We start from the raw sequence: 18979 nt of genomic DNA on the forward strand, positions 1-18979 counted from the left end.
AGTCCTAGAGGAACACTATTACTCTCTCCATTTCTGGGTCCATGTTGAGTTGAGTGCCTCCAGTTGTGTTCACACCTCAGAGATGAAGAGACCAAACCAGCGCGTGATTCTGCCTCCACTCTGAGCAGCAGCCCTCCACCATCTGAGCTCTACCCCGGCCGTCTGCAGCATCTCACAAACAAACATGGGCCCCATCTGCAGCTGCGTGCTGTTATAAATACTATGCCCTTTCACCCCTCCTCCAGCTACACTGAGAAGCCAGGTGGCAGTGAGGAGGAGGTGGAGCGAGCTGGGGGGAGCTGAGGACAGACAGATGCTGTAATGGATCGCTCTAAGAACGTGTATGGATGCCTGCAGTGAGTTAGGATGCTACAGTAAAGCATGGGTGCTTTAGAGGCATTCACAACACTGCTGGGTGCACGAGTGCCACCTGTGCCTCATCTTCTCAGAAGAAGATAATGATTGAAGGAAATAGCCAGTGGTATTCAATGGTTGATTTAAAGTCAATAAATAAAATATAACAGTTTACATACAAATGAGCTACAGAAATCACTTTTTAAATTCATGTATTTTAAAGATTCTCTTAAAAGCCTTTATTTTATACATATTTTTATGATTTTAAGACAGTGTTTGCCATATATTTAAATAATAGGATTTTTATCTGAGTCATGAACAGTCTTGATTTTGCTCATTGGACAATTTTGAGCTCTTTGGGCTCATTTATGCTTCATTTACCTATGAAATTGTATCTGCACTGCAAGAATCCTTCAGGGAACGAAGGGCACATTTGGTGACGCCTTCTAATGGGGGCAGCCTCTGACACGCCACTGCGATGCAAATGCCTTTCAAACATACACTTATAAGGCTGCATCCTCTTAAATGGCACAACATTTCTGCCATTTTGCATGGGTTTCTTTGTTGGTCTGTTCTCTCTCTACACTTCTCGTCAGCCCCCACGATTTCTAGGGGTACTGCAATGTTTGGTCTTTATCCATAAGCTTTAAGAAAATGGACAAAATGAATGCAGAGTTTGCCTAAAGCCCATAAACTCATAGGTATCTGACAGAGAGCATAAATTAGACATTACAGAAAAGACTCACCATGATGAGAGAGCTGAGCAGCATGGTCTGGATCCGCTTTGTACCCTGGTGCCTGAGAGAATAAATAAAATCAACAGAAAGAAAGAATGTCAAATATTGTGTCAGGGCTTAAACTACAGTATGGGTAATTTTTCTTTTCAATTAAAGCAATAAACATTTTTCAAGAAATTATAGCAATACTCTCTGATTTAAACCCCTTAATAAACCAAAAATGCACATCATTTCTGATACCAAGGAGTACATTTTAAGGGACTTGCATTTATACAGTATGTTTTTGATAATGAAACATTGTTTTGCAATGTAAACTGCATGAAGGCTTGCAATTTTTGATAATCAAAATCTAGAAATCCTGAAATATTTGGTGCCATTGAGTTTGATTTTTGTTGTCTTATCAGTCTTCAGTAGGGGTGCATTAGCTTACCCTCTATATGACTCTGTTAAAAGGCAGAATAAAGGCAGCAGCAGCTCTTAAAAGTTGAATTTAAACAGGCAGTGAAAGTGCAGCCCCATCAGACTTCCACTCAGCAACAGCGAGTCAAATTTCCCTCCTCAGGCAATTACCCGAAAAGGATGAGAGTGCGAGTGAGGATGATGGTCTGTGAGCAAGAGGACAGTGTTCGTTTGATTTGGGATTATCTGTTTTCGCACTCCTGAGGCCGGAGGGATTAGCTAGATTTTCGTTTTTTTCTTTAATTTTTTTTATGAGGGAAGCCAGCAGTCGTCTCAGTGACCCCGGAGCTGGATTCACCGTGGGGCGTTGAGGGTGAAGTGAGGACAGATTAACACACAATTCACTTTTTAACCTCAGTTATACAGAGATTAAAATGTATAACAGCTCTGTAATTTTTCCTGCATATAGCTAAATCTTACAGGACAAGAAAAATCTCTTTTTAAAGTCAAGGACTCCATAGTCATATTCAATTTGGACAACATGGGAATTACTGACCTACCAATACTTAAACTGTTTGTTTTGTTCCTTTTATATTTGGACTTTCTGAATCATAAGTTCAATCAAACCCAGTTTGGAGTAACAGAAAAGGAACAAAGGAAGCATACTAGATACTGTAGCCATTTTAATTATTTATTTTGATGAACTGTAATGAATCCAATGCTCTTAATGTTAAGGTTTTAATCTTGTAACACATCTTGGGTGTGATTAAAACTAAGTACAGTCGCATGCGTGGTGACGTCAAATTTAAATGAATCAATAATAGGCAATGATTATCTCCCCAAATAAGAGAATAAAAAAACAAAACGTCTGCGGTAGGATAACCTTGCAAAGCAGATGGATAAGCCTGTTTCCATGTTTCTCACTGGCGAATCCATCTTGCAAAGCCTTCATCTGAATTGTTTGAGCCTGGTTAGAAAGTGACAGGACCAATCAGCGTTGAGGGGCAGTATTTTTGGGCACAGCGGAGTCGTGACGTAAGCAAGCAGCAACAAGAGGACGGTGCACTTATGGCGGAAGACAATAGCGTCGATGCTGCTGCTAAAGTGCCAGTTTTATCAGAACTTGACGACATTTCTTCATCAAAAGAAGAACAAAGAACAGTGGTGAGTTGTTTTCTTTTCAAAAATGACAAAAGTTGTGTACTGACATGTTTACAGTTGCCATGGTTTGCGTGATGCAGCTCTCTATGGGGTTTACGCCTCAGCAGCAGCGCACCTCGGTAGGGGCTACGATGTAATGTATTTTGTTGCTCTGATTGGCCCGTAAAGATGTGACAGACAGAATGTTCATACAGTCACCTTCCGAGTTCTTTTTTCAAAGGCTCTGCCCTTTCCCAAACGCTGTGTATGAGTGGTTTAGCAGATGGATGTGTGAAACAAATCCATCTGGCATGCCAGATTAGCAGTAGGACAGTTGCCATGATTTTATTGTACAGTGAGCTGAGTGTTCATGCTTACTGTGTTGAAAGAGAATAAAAAGAATGTTTAGAGCCAAAATGTATCTACATCTAGGAGAAAGGGCTTCTGGGAGCTCTGAGCTGACTCGCTGCAGCAGTGTGTGGGAAACCCCCCAGGTCCTTTGGTTAAGAAGTGCGTGACTCACCCAATCTTGACAGTGTCCAAGGTGTGGCAGGGGGTGCCGTACACTGGCACTTTGCCCATGATGAACATCATGACTTCAGCTCTCTGGTAGTCTGGCAGGTTTCCACCGAAGAAGCCTGCCAAGGGGACACAGGAGACGATGAGTCAACACTCCGACACAAAGACTTCTTACTGTTCCTCTTCCTCATCAAAGAATAACTGTATGCTTAGCTTTGACTTATGACTCTTGCACATCGCTTAAGGGCATGTGAGTAGTGTCATACCGATGGTCTGGATGATGGCGTTCTGGACGATTCTCTCCTCGCTCTCTTTGCCCCGGCCCGCCGATGAAACACTAGTGCTGGAGTTTCTCCTGGAGCTGTCTCCCAGCTCGAAGTCCACACTCATCCTCAGGTGTTTGAGCAGAGTGTTAAACACTTCCAGCACTGTGGGACCTGGAATCACATTCATGCACAGGCACAGCAACCATAGCAGAAGTATATTAAAGAGGGATTCTTGGATCTCTAAATTGAGGGGCCTTTTTAGACACATTTCAGGGTCTAAATGACTAAAAAATATTGCAGAGTAGCATGGAATAGCTCCAGTTTATTGCAGCCTACAGCCTTAAGAGAAAGTAATGGCTTCCTTGATTCTTTTCCATCCTTGGCAAATGTTCCCAACCAAAGTGGTTGCATAAAAAAGGAGGAAGACAGCCTAAGATTATCAATAACACTTTCTGAAACATTACAGGAAACATTTAGAAACTTTAAGCGATGGAATCTTTACAAGAGAGTGTTTTTTATACTATAACTGTTTTGAAAAAATGGAAAAATCACTATCAAACACTTTAAGTCTAGCTATTTATGTGCTATTTGACAAAAGACTAGCATCATCTCTTTACACATCATTAGCTCAGTGTCATTTCTTTAAAAGATGGTCAAAGTCGTTGCAGTGAAAAGAGAAGATTCCTGTAAGAATCAAGCTTCTCCTAACCTTGTGAAATTTAAATGTTCATGTTAATTAAGAGCAAATATAGAAAAAAGACACTAGGAGCTATTAAGAAGTGTTATTTTGCTAGTCTGAGAGTTTCTTTGTGCTAAGATAAGCTAATCACATCCATGTTACATCTGTATGGGACACAGGGATTTAACAGGGATAAAAGGTTTTAACAATGCACCTACTCTAACAGAATAAGAACACATTACACAGTATGACAGAGGTCTACTATTCTACATCAACACCAACACAGTGTTATTAGATCTGTGTCCTGGTAGCTCAGTAAATTAGATAATGAAGGATGCCATCATAGACCCAAGTGTGCATTACTTACAAGTGTTTAAACTCTGTTGATCCTTCACGAAGTTCATTGGGTAATTCACAACACTTAAAATACATGCTTCTTATTAAAAATATGTAATGAAAGAGGCAGCCTTGTCTGTAACAAGAGCTGACCATAAAGCCTACTTTATAAGCCTGCTAATATACAATTACAGCTCAGTCCTGGAGCTGTATGGATTTAAGACCTGACAGCCCTTAAATCTGTAATATTAGCCTGTGAATGGTGTCAAAGTGAATGATAATCAAGGTCTGATGTGAATTTTCATCGCTCTGACAAATACATCCCAGCCGTTAGGATGAGTTAAAGAGGGATGATCATGATGGACTGAAAAAAGAGAAATATTGGCGAGAAACAGAAGCTGTACCTGAGCAAACTGATTAGTAATTACTATTAGCATTAGCATCCAGCTAGAGCAATTTCATCATAATTTTTGGATGGACGAGTTTGTACAGTGTAGTACAGTAAATACTGCACGTTTGTTCACAGCCTGGGCTGCACGGCGGCGCCGGGGTTACAGCCGTTGCCTTGCAGCAAGAAGGTCCCTGGTTGCTTCCCAGTCAGGGCCTTTCTCTGCAGAGTTATGGCTTTGCCATCTTGTATATATCAAGTATAGAGTTCGGTCCCAGACTGTGGAGATATGGGACCGCCACAGAAAATGGTTTTGATATCTCTCTGCATTGAGAATGCCAATCAGGCTCCGGATTGTCAGCAACTGACAGGAACCAGACACTCAAAACAAGAGTCAGCCAACAGCAGAATAAGCTGTTGGCAAGTTTTTCATGGGTGCAACCCACATAATCAGCCCCTCTGCTCATCCCACAAACATATGTTCCTTATAAATGAGGCACCACTAAAAGGAAATCAAACAGGCTCTCCAACAGTACAAGATTTATTGCCAGGAAGCATTGCTACAACAAAAAATGACTAAAATACACAATGTCAAAAAGACACAAATGTCCTAACTTTTTGTGCTTAGCCTTTTTGTGTTTAGCCTGACATTGGCATAACACATTCTGGGATTTTCAGTGTACAGGCTGGCAGCAACACTTTACACAGTGTTCTCCAATTAGTCGCGTGTATACTGTGCAATTTTACACCAATAAAGATATAAATTTTGAGTCTCGTGACTCACTTGGAAGTCAGGGTGGCTGTCAGCCTGGTCGTGTCTTTTGTTGTGCAGTGTACAGGAGGACAAGACAGCCAACCATGACCTGAAAAGCTGCTCCTGACTGGTTGGATGTATTTCTAACATGTTTGGTATCTTGACTGTACGACTGAATACACTTACACAATGGGAGCAGAACTATGAGCAGAATCCCTAACTTTGGGACATTTTTCCATTGCAAACATGTGACCATCATCTTAAATTACCATCCCAACAGCAGGAATACTTTTGATGTGTATTTCCTACGATGACGATTACGATAAAGAAATAAACATGTAGGAAACAGGCATACCTGCGGACCTCCAGCTGCCATTTATTATTATTTAGCAGCTTGGTTTTTTTAAAGATTTACTTTTGGGCATTTTTGTGCCTTTATTGGATAGAGGAGGACAGTGGATAGCATCAAGAGTGGGGGAGAGACATGTGGTGAAGGGCCTCAGGCCAGATTCGAACCCAAGCCACCCGCGTACATGGGGAGCGCCTTTAACCACAAGGCCACCTGCTCCCCTATTTAGTAGCTTGTTGTGTTTGCTGGCGATGCTGTTCATGTGTGAGCGAGCTAGCGAGAGCGTTTTTTTCTTGCTGTTTGGAGAATGAGAGCAAGACAACAGGTCTGACTTCAACTTCCGTGTTTGAGACTTTCAAAGGAAAGGACCCATGCATGCACAGAGAGAAGATGCAAACTCTGCACAAAAAAGTCCTGATCGGGAAGCAAACAAGAAATCTTCTTGTTGGGAGGCTACTACGCTGACCCCTGTACACTGTGGAGCCCACATTCTGCTCTGTATAGACGTTAAATGTTACAGCCTCGTTGTGTCTTGGTGTGTTATACTTAGTGTGTAAATTTGTGAATTTTTATGGAGGATTCTAGGGAACTACGTGTCCACTTCACTTGATCTAACCACAAACTCATACTGTACCGAGCCACAGATTGGGAGGAGTCGTAATTTCACTTTCCACGGACAATGCGTCACTTTTTTTGGACTCCTGAATCATTCCTGATCAGGAAGGAAGATTTTTATTCCAGGAAGAGGCAGTGAAACACAAGTCAGGGGGAAATTAATGACAAAAGCAGCATGTTTTTCGATTCTTGATATGAAAAAGCATATTTTTAGGAATATTTACTATCATTTTCTCAAGGGAGCATGTCTCTATTCCGTTATTAACGCTGATTCTTATCGAGAAGGTTTTTAAAACCATTTCTTTCAGCTGTTACAAAAAATGCAGTCCTATCATGGTACACAAAGAGCTGTCCCTCTTTTGACACGTTATTGCAATAAAATGTCAAATCTACATTCTTAGAGTCGAGATAAGGAAAAAAAGAGTGAAAAACCTACAATTTGAGTTTAAAATGATACAAAACAAAAAAACAGAAACAAATTTTAGCCTGTCATAATCCAGGTATTATTTTATATGGTTGCTATGGATTCGATTTGATCAACTAACCAATCAGCTGACTCACCCACAGAGCCTTTGGCAGCGATAGCAACCGTCTCCAGAAGGACCTGCACAATGCCAGCTCTGACCCGCGGCGTGTTCTTGTTGTGGTTGTCCAGGTGGCTCAGGACCTGCTGGATGACGTGGTGGGAGTGCTGAGCCTGGATGATGACAAAGACAGAGACAAAGCCGACTTTTATCCACAGTGATCATCTTAGGAATGGTGATGGGGCTAATATCCTATAAACTGGATGATTAATCCCTCTGAATGACAGAATCAGATTGACTTAACTCAAGACAAAAAGACCAGATGTCTCCAACAAGAAGTCAAGTTGCAGTTGTTGCAGAAAAAAGATGACAGAAAGATCACTGTGACTTACAATCAGTTCGTCTCTTGGTCAGAAGAGATGTTTGTGCTGTATTTAAAGATTTTCCTCTTGGCATTTCTCGATAAAGTGTTAACAGGAATAACACAGAAAAGATGTAATTAAAGTGACTTTCTAGGAAGGCATTGTGACACATTTTTGTGAAACTGCAACATAATTAGCCTATGGTTCTTTGCTTTGGCAACAACATTTTTAGTTGAATCAAAGTAATTCTTTGTGCCATGTATGTATAAAATGTGGAAATACTGTACATGTGGAAGCGTTTTTGCATTGACAAGAAGTAGACAGATGGAGGGGTAGAGAGAAAAACAGCCTAGTCAAGACGATAAAGCCTCCACCCATGGATGACACCAGGCAAACACTCAGTCATCATAAAATATCAAACTTAGTTTTGAATCATTCCACTCAGATCAGGAACAGTGCGTCCTCAGTGGCATCTGTTCAGTGGAAAGATGGGTTCGTTTAAAACAAATGTGCCAATGTATCAAGTCAGTTGATTAAATTTGTGAAATTCAGCCACCCAGTGGAAACAAAAATCCACTGAGAGATTCCTTATGATGAAGAAAATTATAATTACTACCCTACAAATATTACAGCTTACAAATCTGTAAAAAAATGTAACATATTGGTTATTAAGATGCCATAATAAAAGCTAAAAAATGGCTTAACAACTAGAAAGTGGTGTACAAAGGAACAGAAAAGTGCCTAAAAAGTGGCGACAGTACTTCAAAAAGTACCTGAAAAGAGTCTAAAAATCTAGAAGAGAAAGCATAATAAAAGCTAAAAAATGGCTTAACAACTAGAAAGTGGTGTACAAAGGAACAGAAAAGTGCCTAAAAAGTGGCGACAGTACTTCAAAAAGTACCTGAAAAGGGTCTAAAAATCTAGAAGAGTGCCTCAACCCCCCCCCCAAAAAAAAATTACTGTTAAAAAAGTTTCAGAAATGCCTTAAAGTACCTGAAAAGTGCCCCCAAAAAAGTGCCAGAAGAGTGCCCCAAAAAGTACAAGAGATTTAACTCAAGAGTACAAAGGAGTACAAGAAATACATACCGGTAGGTACCTAAAGGACTAGATAAGTTAATGAAAAAGAACCATAAAAGTAACAGAAAATATGCAACCAAAAAGTACCAATATGTGCAACAAAAGAGCCCAGAAAATGCTGGAAGAGTACTTCAAAAATGACCAAAAAAGTTCCATACAGTACCAGAATAGAGCCTCAAAAAGTGCCTAAAGAGTGCCTAAAAAGTGCAAAAAAGTTACCACAAAGTCCAGAAAAAGCCCAAAACAGTGCCAAAAAATGTAGTGGAAAAACATCTCCTGAATTATTAGAAGAGAGTCAAAAAATTACCAAAAGGTCCCACAGAGGAACTAGAAAGTTGTCAAAGAAATATCCGGAAAAGTGCCAAAAATACAAGAAAAGTTACTAAAAATATACATGATAGAAAAATGTAACAAATGAAACAAAGCCATAGAGTGCCTATAAAGTGCTGAAAAAGTTCAAGAGTGGTACCAAAATAGTGCCACAAAGTACCAGAAAAGTGGCTAAATAGTACCAGGAAAGAAGCGTACCTTAAAAGTATTGGAAAAGTGCCAAAGGGACAAGGAAGGTTTAAAAAAAAAACATATAGAGAAAGTGTCAAAAAAGTACCACAAAGGTGACAAGAGGTAAAACAGAGAAGTGGCAACAAAGTTCAAGAGTACACAAAAAAGTGCCAAAAAAGGGCAACAGTTGCAGAGCATTCTGGGCACAATGGTTTTGCTTTTGTAAATGTCAATATCACTTTTAATGACTGCGTCTTTGTAAAAGTTTTTCTCTTTAAAAACAATAACTGGGGCTACCAGCCGATAAAAAAATCCTGATGTCAATAGTTGGCTTAGGGATCTTTGAGTTTATACACTGGGGCTGTTAGATCTCAGCTACCATAGGATGTCCTTTACAAATGGTCGTTGATTCCTCCTAACTGCTGAGTCTCTGCAGCACAAACATGAGGTGATTTTTTTTTTTCCACTGTTTAGATCTAACAGACGCTCTGTGCTGTCACCTGCAGACAGATCAACATACACCAGGGACAGAAAAGAGACAGAGAAATGCCAACCCTACATAAAACAAATGCAGATTTGCATGGAGTTGCATCAACAAATTCTTCTTGCACTTATACACGTGGACCCCACAACCACCAGGGAGCCTTGTGGGTTGATCAAAAGGTGGTGTTATAGCATGTAAAAAGGTGTAGACAGATGCTGGACAATAACTCTTTGAGCTCTAATCAAAGAATCTTAAACCCCTAGGGAAAACATCCTTCATTTTGTGGCCATGAGCCAAGGCTAAAGGGATCCAATAAATAAAAACAAAATCACTTCCTGAACACTTCAATCATAGATTAATAAATGTACGATGAAGGTCTGGTTTGGGGAATCCCCCAGCACGAATGAGAGACACAGATTGACAGTAAACAGCCCCGATAAAGGGTTTTCTAACAAGCAGATTTCAGAGTACATAAAACACCAAAGACCCAGATGAGCATCAGAGGAGCTGAGCAGAAACATAAAAATAGAGAATCAGAGCTGGAGTGATCAGCTGTGTGTGCTCCATCTGCCCATGGAGGCTTCAGAGACGCCACTGAATTCAAGCCTGGGGTTATATGACAGCCCGTCAAGATGATCGACAGGTGAAGAAGTGAGATTAAAGAGACTGAGGAGGGCGGGGTAAGCTGCACATATTAAGTAACAATGAACAGACTGCATGGCAAACCTTTAAAGTCAAGCTGATGTGGTATATTTGTATAAAACCAGTAAAGAGCTACAACCAGCCACAATGATGGATGCAATCAGAATGAGTCCAGCTTAAAGATATACTATACCTGGATGGAGTACATGATGATTCTGAAGCAGGAGACAGCAAACTCATTGGGGTCCCACAGGTGGTGGTTGTCAAGGTGACTGAAGAAAGAAGAGGAAAGAAGAGAAACATGGTCACTGATAAATCTTAAGGAGAGAAACCTAGAAATATCTATTTTGGACTTACTGACGCTTTTTCTACTGGAACTGAATCCGTACATAACCGTTCTAGACGGGCTAAGTCTGAACCAGTTTTTCCGATAAAAAAACACTTAAGTGTCAAAGTGAAAATAGATTTCTATGAAGTAATGTCAATTACATAAAAATATGCAATGTAAAATAAGTGACTGCATAAAAACTCCCCCCCTTTAAAGTGACTGATCTAATCCAACAGACCTCCAGTCAACTGGTGTGAGTACTCTCACAATTAGTGAAATGGGGATCACCTGAGTGCAGTGAATGTGTCTCAAGTAATTGTAGTATAAAGACACCTGTGTCTGGAAGGTCCTGTCACTGGTTGGACAGTATTCCTGGCTACCATTACACCATGACGACAAAAGAACACTCCAAGCAGCTAAGAGAAAAAGTTATTGAAAAGTATAAATCAGGGGATGGATAAAAAAATCCAAGGCACCAATCATCCCCCAGAGTTCAGTTAAATCCATCATCAAGAAATGAAAGGAATATGGCACGTGTAAATCTGCCTAGATCAGGCTGTCCTCAGAAAATGAGTGAGCGTGCAAGACAGTCCAAAAAGGTTCATTATGTCTATTCTTAATGATATGCTTATACTTCCTTCTATAACAGACAAAAAAGATTTTAGTTCATACCGTTACATGTTTCGATGGAATGCTTCCTTCTTCAACCGAAGTGTCATCTGATGGTAGTGTGACGTGTTCTTAGCAGCTGATCTTATTTTGTCTGTTTTAGATGAATGTTCTAGAGTCACCAAGTCAAAGCCCAGACCTCAGTCCAATAAAGAATTTATGGCTGGACTTGAAAGGGCTCTTCATGTCACATTCCTGTGCAACTTGACAGAGCTTGAGCAGTTTTGCAAAGAAGAGTCAGTGTGATGAGCCTCACTGAGACCTATCCCCACAGACTCAGACCTGAGATTGCAGCCATAGGTGACTCTTTATGCAGTCCCTTATTTGCATGACATACATTTTTTTTTTTATTTGACATGACTTTTTAGAAATATGTTTTCACTTTGACATTAAAGATTTTTTTTGTAATTGTTTTAATTGAAAAAGTAAATTAAAGTCATATAAACTCTGGTAAATGGTACCTGTCCATACAACACTATATGGCCAATGTTTGTAAACAGGGCCAGTATCAGCAGTTACCAGTGATGTACCTGTGCATTCTCTAAGATTAACAGAAGTGACTTTAGAGATGCACTGAGTGTGAAAATCAAGCCCAATGCCAGTACTGATTTTGTCCGACAAATCACTGACAATCAGCATTTAAGTGTGAAAAATGCCAGCATTAAATTGGTACAACTCAACATCTTCAGCTTGGTTGATTGGACAATGTTTGCTGATGGCAGATGTTAGTCAAAGCGTGCAGATATCAGCTGATGCTGATGTTAAATCGATGCATGTGCATCCCTCAGCAATCTTTGGTTTCACTGCAGAATGGACTTAAACTTTAGCCTAATGACAAACTAAAACTGACTTTCAACATGACAGTTACTTCCTACTTCTACAGTCTGACTATAACCATAAACTTACACCCTAAAAAAGTTAGAAATTTAACTCATTTTGATGATCTGCACAGTCCAGGTTACCTCTTATTTTTAGGCTAAACTTTGGGGTTTGAGGTCGATAAGGTATTGATTAAAAAAAAACCCTCTCCCTCACCCATCACAGCATAAATAAAGACAGTGAGCATAGTAATTAGAATATTAACCTAGCGACGATCATGTTATCTAACTGTTAAACAGGGATGCCTGCAGACTCTGAGTTAAACATAGACAGTTATAATTAGATAATGCAGAGGAGGATCAAACAAACAAACAGAAAACAACACGAAGAGGAACCTGACACATCCACCACTGATCTCATGATCAGGCCAGGTAAAGAAAGTAAAACCAGCAGGGTCATCCTGACCTTTGAGCCGAAGCCGTGGAGTTGAGATAAACACAAGGTCGGAGGTTTTATACAACATCATGTGGGTGAAGATGAAGCCGTGCAGATGAGAGCGAGTGGGAGATGGAGGATGATGGATTTCAGATCCCTGTGGGAGCCAACCCACTGCCTCCAGGTAAAATCCTCTATTATATACGTCTGCTATTTATGTCTGCACAGACAGGCAGGAGGGTGACATGATCACCCACCTACTAACAGAATGCTGAGATTCAATAATGTCACTCATTTCAAAGCTTCAACTACACACACACGTTCACGTTTGATCTCTAAACAGACAATAGAGTAACTGAATCTTCAACAAATCTCTGGAAATTTTGAAAAAGAAAAAGCAAATGTACGTGGGTTTCCCTTAATGAATATTACATGATTATTAGGAGTCAACAGGTCGAGTAGTGGGCGGTGCTGCCTTGACAAAAATGAATAAACTGCAGAATTAAAGGGGACAATGCTGCATTGCATTATGGTAGCAAGACTAAATCTCAGCAGCTAGAGAAAAGAGGACCTTTTCTGTGAAAATGGGACATTTTGAACAACTTTTCATAAACCTATGCGCTCTTGGTAGAGTTACAGTAACAGCTCCTGATGCTTACTTAAGTATATTATATCAGAAATGTCCTCATTTGTGGTTAAGGTTAAAAGTTTTTTCCAACACAATGGGACATTCTAGAGGTTGCAGGGGGCAGTTTCAGCTGCAAGGACTGAGTCATGGCTGCTCTGATCAGGCCATCCAACAGCTGGTTTTACCATAGGTCATGTCATGCTTTTCAACATCCACCACAGAGCCCAGAGAAGAAAAGTGTCTGGTGAAACCATACGAAGATGCAATTTAAACTGCTGAATCTGCCCTCTCTAGTTGCAAAACAATTAGTTATGGCAAGAAAATAGTCAAAATTGAAATGGGATTTCTATACACAGATTATTTTGGCTCACTTGTCACCAAGAGCAAGTCCACCTCTGAATGGCTCAAAAAACCCACAAAATTAAGGTTTTGGAGTGGCCAAGTCAAAGTCCAGACTTGAATCCAACAGAGATTCTGTGGTGTGACCTTAAACAGGCAGTTCATGCTCAAAACCCCCCCATATGGCTGAGTTAAAACAATTCTGTGAAGAGGACTGGGCCAAAATTCCTCCACAGACTGCAAAAGACTCATCATTAGTTATCAGAAACGCTTGATTTCAGTTACTGCTGCCAAGGGTGGCACAACCAGTTATTAGTTTCAGGGGGCAATTACGTTTTCACACAGGGCAAGATAAGTTTGGATTTTTCCCTAAAAAAATAAAACCATCATTTAGAAACTGCATTTTGTATTTACTTGGGTTGTCTTAGTGACATATTAAAATTGATTTGATGATCTGAAACTTTTAAGTATGACAAATATGAAAAAAAAAAACTGGAAATCAGAAAGGGGGCAAATACTTTTTCACGGCACTGTAAGTAGCACAAACAGGAATAAATAGGGGTAGAAGTGGATTAAAAAGTGGCTGAAATGGCTTTAAAGTGGCAAAAATAGGGGGTAACTTGGTGAAATAGGATTAAAAACTGATATGAACTGGAGAAAAACGATTAACTGAGACCAAACCATTGGCAGAAATTGGCAGAAATGGGTTAAACTGGCAAAAATGGGCATATCAAATAGTTAAATGTGGTTAAAGTGAACGTGAAAAATGGTTAGTAGTGGCAACAATGGGTCAACAGAGGCAACATTAGGTGGACAGTGGCAAGAATTGGTTTTGAAGTGGCAAAAACAGGCAGAAAAGGGTGGTGGGTTTTTGGTGGCAAAAATGTTTTAAAATTTGGCAAAGTTGGTGTAAATTGGTGTTCTTAGTTTTTGTAAGAGCATTCCTCTCATTGTCTCAAAAGGAGGTCCCAACCCCACCTTTAAAAACCACTGCCACTAGAAGAATACTGCAGATGGTGGAAGCTGACAGGGCGGACTTCAATACTTGCAAGAATGTGCTGCATCTAATCTGGATGAAGGCATCCCAGACCAACTCTGGATGCAGTCTGAGTGATCAGAAACTGAACCACAAATCATCCAGGATTATCACTTGGTATTTTAATGCCAACAGTCTTGGTAAATACACTGTAAATTGAGTGTTTGTCTTACTCAATTATTGGTGTGTGTTGACTAAAGCCAATAAAATTCTGATGTTCAGTTAAGTTCTGAAAGTTCTGACGTCTGTTGACATTTCTATAAATGTCAGAGCCCATTGGAGGTTACCTTTAAAACAGTTTTTACAAATCACTATCAGACAAGAAACCAGACAATTTATGCTGTCAGTCACTTAGCGGCGTTGTTATTATGACTCAAAGCGCTAAAAGGATGTCTGAAATATCAGCTCTGTGGATTCAAACACTACAGCAGCTGGCTGAACGTGTAGAGAAGCTGTCAGAGTGGGGGATTTTATAAGTTTCTGAGTTAAGCGGAAATGCCCTTTTTTCTCTTCAACTCTCAAGTTTGGGATGTCACGTCATGAATCGTGCTTTTTTTTCTTTCTTTTTTTTTTCTAGATTTATTTTTTGGCCTTTTCATGCCTTTATTAGATAGAGGAAGGACAGTGGATAGATGCGGAAACAGGGAAGAGAGTGGGGTGAGACATGCGGTAGGGGCCACAGGCCGGATTCGAACCCTGTACATGGGTAGCGCCTTAAACCATTCCACCATCTGCGCGCCCTGTGATGAATTTCAAAGACAGCAACTGATATTTTTCTATCGGTCATTGATCACTTGAAACCACTTGATTTCTTTTGATTGGTTGAGATTAGTAACAAGCCTTGAGAGCTGAAGGTCAACAGTCCTAAAAACTTTCTTCATCACAACCAAAGTTGGCATTTCTATCTTTTATTCTCTCTTATTGGTAGAAGAGCTGTCAGAGAAACACCAGGAGATTATCAGGACCTCCATCTCATCTCTCTGCTCTCTGACCTTCAGAAGCTTTCAGATTTTTTGATCCCCCCCTGCTTCGTTCTTGTCTGCAGTAGTAACCCTGAGCCTGAGGGCAAATGCTGGCATCGACTTTGTGTCAGTCTCAATCAAAACCGTTTCTTTTCTCACACTCACGTTCTGCCCTTGGACATGTGGACTAACCAGCCTTCATTTTTCTGCGAGATTGTTTCCCGTTCAGAGGATTCTGTTAACTGATGGGTTGACTGGACAGCAGCAGATAAACCACAGCGTTTCCAAAAATATCAGATATCACATCAACTCTATCCTTAGCCCTGAATAAGCTTTATTCACCAAACAGTCTTAACGTTTGTTCCCAAAACCCACTAATTTCTTCTTGAAGATTCTGACATTCACTAAAGTTTTTCCTCTGTGATTTGTTCAAACAAAATCTAAAAAACCTTGGAACTGTCTCACAACAGGTCTGAGCAGCATGTGAGCAGCAGGCATCACATTACACTCCCCTTTGGCAGATGGAAATATTTCCAGGCCCCCCTACCCCTTACAGATTGCCTTTTAAGTACTGTCTAAGTCAGGGGTGTCCAAACTAAGGTCCGGGGCCAAATGCGGCCTGCGTACATCCAGAAATAAAATAAAAGAAAATACAGCCAACAGTTGAACATGGAGCGTGTGCTTGACTGTTTTGTACTTCAGAGTGTTACCATGCTAATTCTGTAAGCTAACATGGCAACAATTATAATGTATTCACGTGTTTTTGTGCCTAAATTGGGACAACACTATACCTGGTAAAAAATATTGGCAATCAAAGCAACAACTTCTTGTTTTCTAACTCCCTGATGAGTTTCAGCAACAAATAGCAGACCTAGCTGGCATCCCCAACACCTGGAAATAATTGTCTATTTGCCTTTTCAGCAATTAAATCCAGTGTTTAGCGTTAGCTCAGGCAAGCCACAGAGTCAAGCTGATCCAATGCAAGCCATCATCAGCTGATGACCAGCTGATTTGTTCTAAGTGTGCTATTGGCCAATCATTCTCATGCTCTTTATTCAAACAGCTCTTGCCTGCTACGCTCTGCTGCTCTCTCTGCAAGCTGCTCTTCCAACCCTCCTCCACCCCAGCTCCTCCTTTATTCTGTTACTGGCTTTATCAATGCCATCTACCTCGCCTTGTGGATGTTAAAGTGGCCCCAACGTCCTTACACTGCGTTTCAAATTATTATGCAAATGGTATTTTTCACTGATTTTCCTAAATATTCAATGCAAATGACAGTCAGGATAATTTTTAAGTCACAGTTAAAGCATAATTCAGATTTCATCAAACCAACCTCCCAATGATAACTTTTTTTTTTTTTTTTAAAGAAAAAATCAAAATGCACTGTTCCAAATTACCATGCACAACAGAGTTTCAGAACATTTAAAATGTTCTAAAGAACTGAAAATGGTCATTTGTTGAATTTGCAGCCTTAGGACTTCATGTTTACTGAAATCAGAGCTATTTAAATCATAAACATCTTAACAGGCCAAGTTCCATGTTAACATAGGAGCCCTTCTTTGATATCACCTTCACTATTCTTGCATCCATTGAACTTGTGAGTTTTTGGAGAGTTTCTGCTTGAATTTCTTTGTAAGATGTCAGAATATCCTCCCAGAGCTGCTGTTTTGATGTGAACTGCCTCCCACCCTCATAGATCTTTAGCTTGAGGAGGCTCCAAAGGTTCTCAGTAGGGTTGAGGTCAGCTGAGGATGGGGGCCACACCATGAGTTTCTCTCCTTTTATGCCCATAGCAGCCAATGACACAGAGGTATTCTCTGCAGCATGAGATGATGCATTGTCATGCATGAAGATAATTTTTCTATGGAAGGCGCTGTTCTTCTCTTTGTACCATGGAAGAAAGTGGTCAGTTAAAAACTCTATACTTTGCCAAGGTTATTTTCACACCTTCGAGGACCCTAAAGGGGCCTGCCAGCGTTGTATACATCTTTGTTTATGGCCCTCATATGGCTCAAAAAAAGAAACAAATGGCCAAGCATGCTCGCACTCGCAGTCAACTAGAGTCACCAATTAACCTAACAAGCATGTGTTTGGTCTGTGGGAGAAAGTCGGAACACTTGGGCATGCACAGAAAGATCATGCAACCTGGACGCAGAAAATCCCTTTCAAACCAAATGCTTCCAATCCCTGTAGAACAGGGATTTGAACCCCCTTGCAGCCCAAAGCATACAGCAGTCTGAGGCTGTTCTTGCCTGTCAGGGGGTGGTTTCACTGAGTGTGGTACACTGTTTTTAACGACAACACTGCCAGAATGAGTCATACCATCCAGTGTATTGTTCGGTCATGTCTTTTTATGGTAAAAGGTTAACACGTTTAAGCTTGTGTTGCACTTTTCTAGTCGTCTCACTACTTCCACTTGCTTTTTACACCACAGGTCACACTAATCATTCACTCCACATTAATGATGGCACAGGCTGCTACGTAGCAGCCACCAGCAATCCCAATCATACACATTCACACACCTCTGGTGCAGCAGTGGGAGCCATTTGGGGTTAAGTGTCTTGCCCAGGACACGCTGACATGTGACTGACCCTACCAACAGCTGCCTTGTAAGCACTACTGTTTTCTACTAAACTTTATATCGTTAAAGCCAATCAACCCCCCGTCTGCCACTTAAGAAATTCCAAACTCACTTGATGTAAATTCGCAGTCTTTCTCAACAAAAAAACAAAAACAAGGTTTTATTTTGATCCGCAGGGCTTACGAACCAGCCTGATCATCCATCTGTACAAGGGGAAACTTGAGTTAAGTCTCACATAAAGAATCATCTGCAGAAGTTGTATTGGAATCATTGCTATTGCAGTGCGATGAACTGAGGATGACTCAGCAGCCATCTTTAATGGTCTGTTGGGACCGATAAAACTAGTTTTAGTGAAATAAATAGGGCTATACACAAAAGAATGGTGGCATTTAGAGAGACAGAGGAGAAAACGAGTGGGAGGAAGAGCTGGAGAAAAACAGATACGAAAGAAAAGAAAGGAAACGCGGAGGACAGCGATAAAGAGGATTGGCTGTATGAGAACAGTTCACCAATATGACGTCAATGCAAACCCCCCAAAAACCCTCCTCCCCCCTTAACCCCAATCCCTGCTATTTATAGTCTGAAGACGCCCCCCCCCTTCTTCCTCCTCTCCATCCCTGCAGGAGCTCTGCAGGAGAACTGGTTTCACCCACAGACAGACAGATGAGGAGTACAGCAGTGAGAAAGAATGAAGAGCAAACTGCAGTCATGAATGACTGCCTTCATACCTATAACTTAATTTAACACCGACTCAAGACTGTTATTAATGCAGTTTTCAGAGTAGATAGTTCTTCTGGAAAAAAAAGTTTATTTGTACTGAAAAAAGCACCTTAGAACACCTTAGAATCCTCATCCTAATATATTTGGAACTTTTTGTCGATCAGTTTGGAATAGATGTCACCGTTACATGCATGCACATGCATCATGGTTGCAGGAAAACAGTGGAAGCAGAAGAACAAGAGTAGCCTGATCCCTTGTTAAATGGGCAAAAGTTTTCTTGAGCTGCAAAGGGCGTGTCACTGAAAGAGTGTAGACATACCTGCTGCTTCTCCTGCA

The 18979-nt window shown here is 40.6% G+C and overlaps 1 protein-coding gene across 4 annotated transcripts in view; it reads right to left on the minus strand.

Annotated features, from left to right (window-relative positions):
- efr3a (EFR3 homolog A (S. cerevisiae)) overlaps positions 1–18979 on the minus strand; it is a 172027-nt gene that overhangs the window by 27785 nt on the left and 125263 nt on the right. For all 4 annotated transcript variants that reach the window (XM_041803480.1, XM_041803481.1, XM_041803482.1 and 1 more), the window contains 5 exons: positions 10320–10398; positions 7098–7233; positions 3416–3586; positions 3154–3268; positions 1101–1152 (listed from right to left, as the gene is read on the minus strand). In XM_041803480.1, the coding sequence (XP_041659414.1) occupies positions 1101–1152; positions 3154–3268; positions 3416–3586; positions 7098–7233; positions 10320–10398 (553 nt within the window). The remainder of the gene's footprint in view (positions 1–1100; positions 1153–3153; positions 3269–3415; positions 3587–7097; positions 7234–10319; positions 10399–18979) is intronic.

This window comes from Cheilinus undulatus, linkage group 13 (genome assembly GCF_018320785.1).
Source record: "Cheilinus undulatus linkage group 13, ASM1832078v1, whole genome shotgun sequence".
NCBI classification, from domain to species: Eukaryota; Metazoa; Chordata; class Actinopteri; order Labriformes; family Labridae; genus Cheilinus; species Cheilinus undulatus.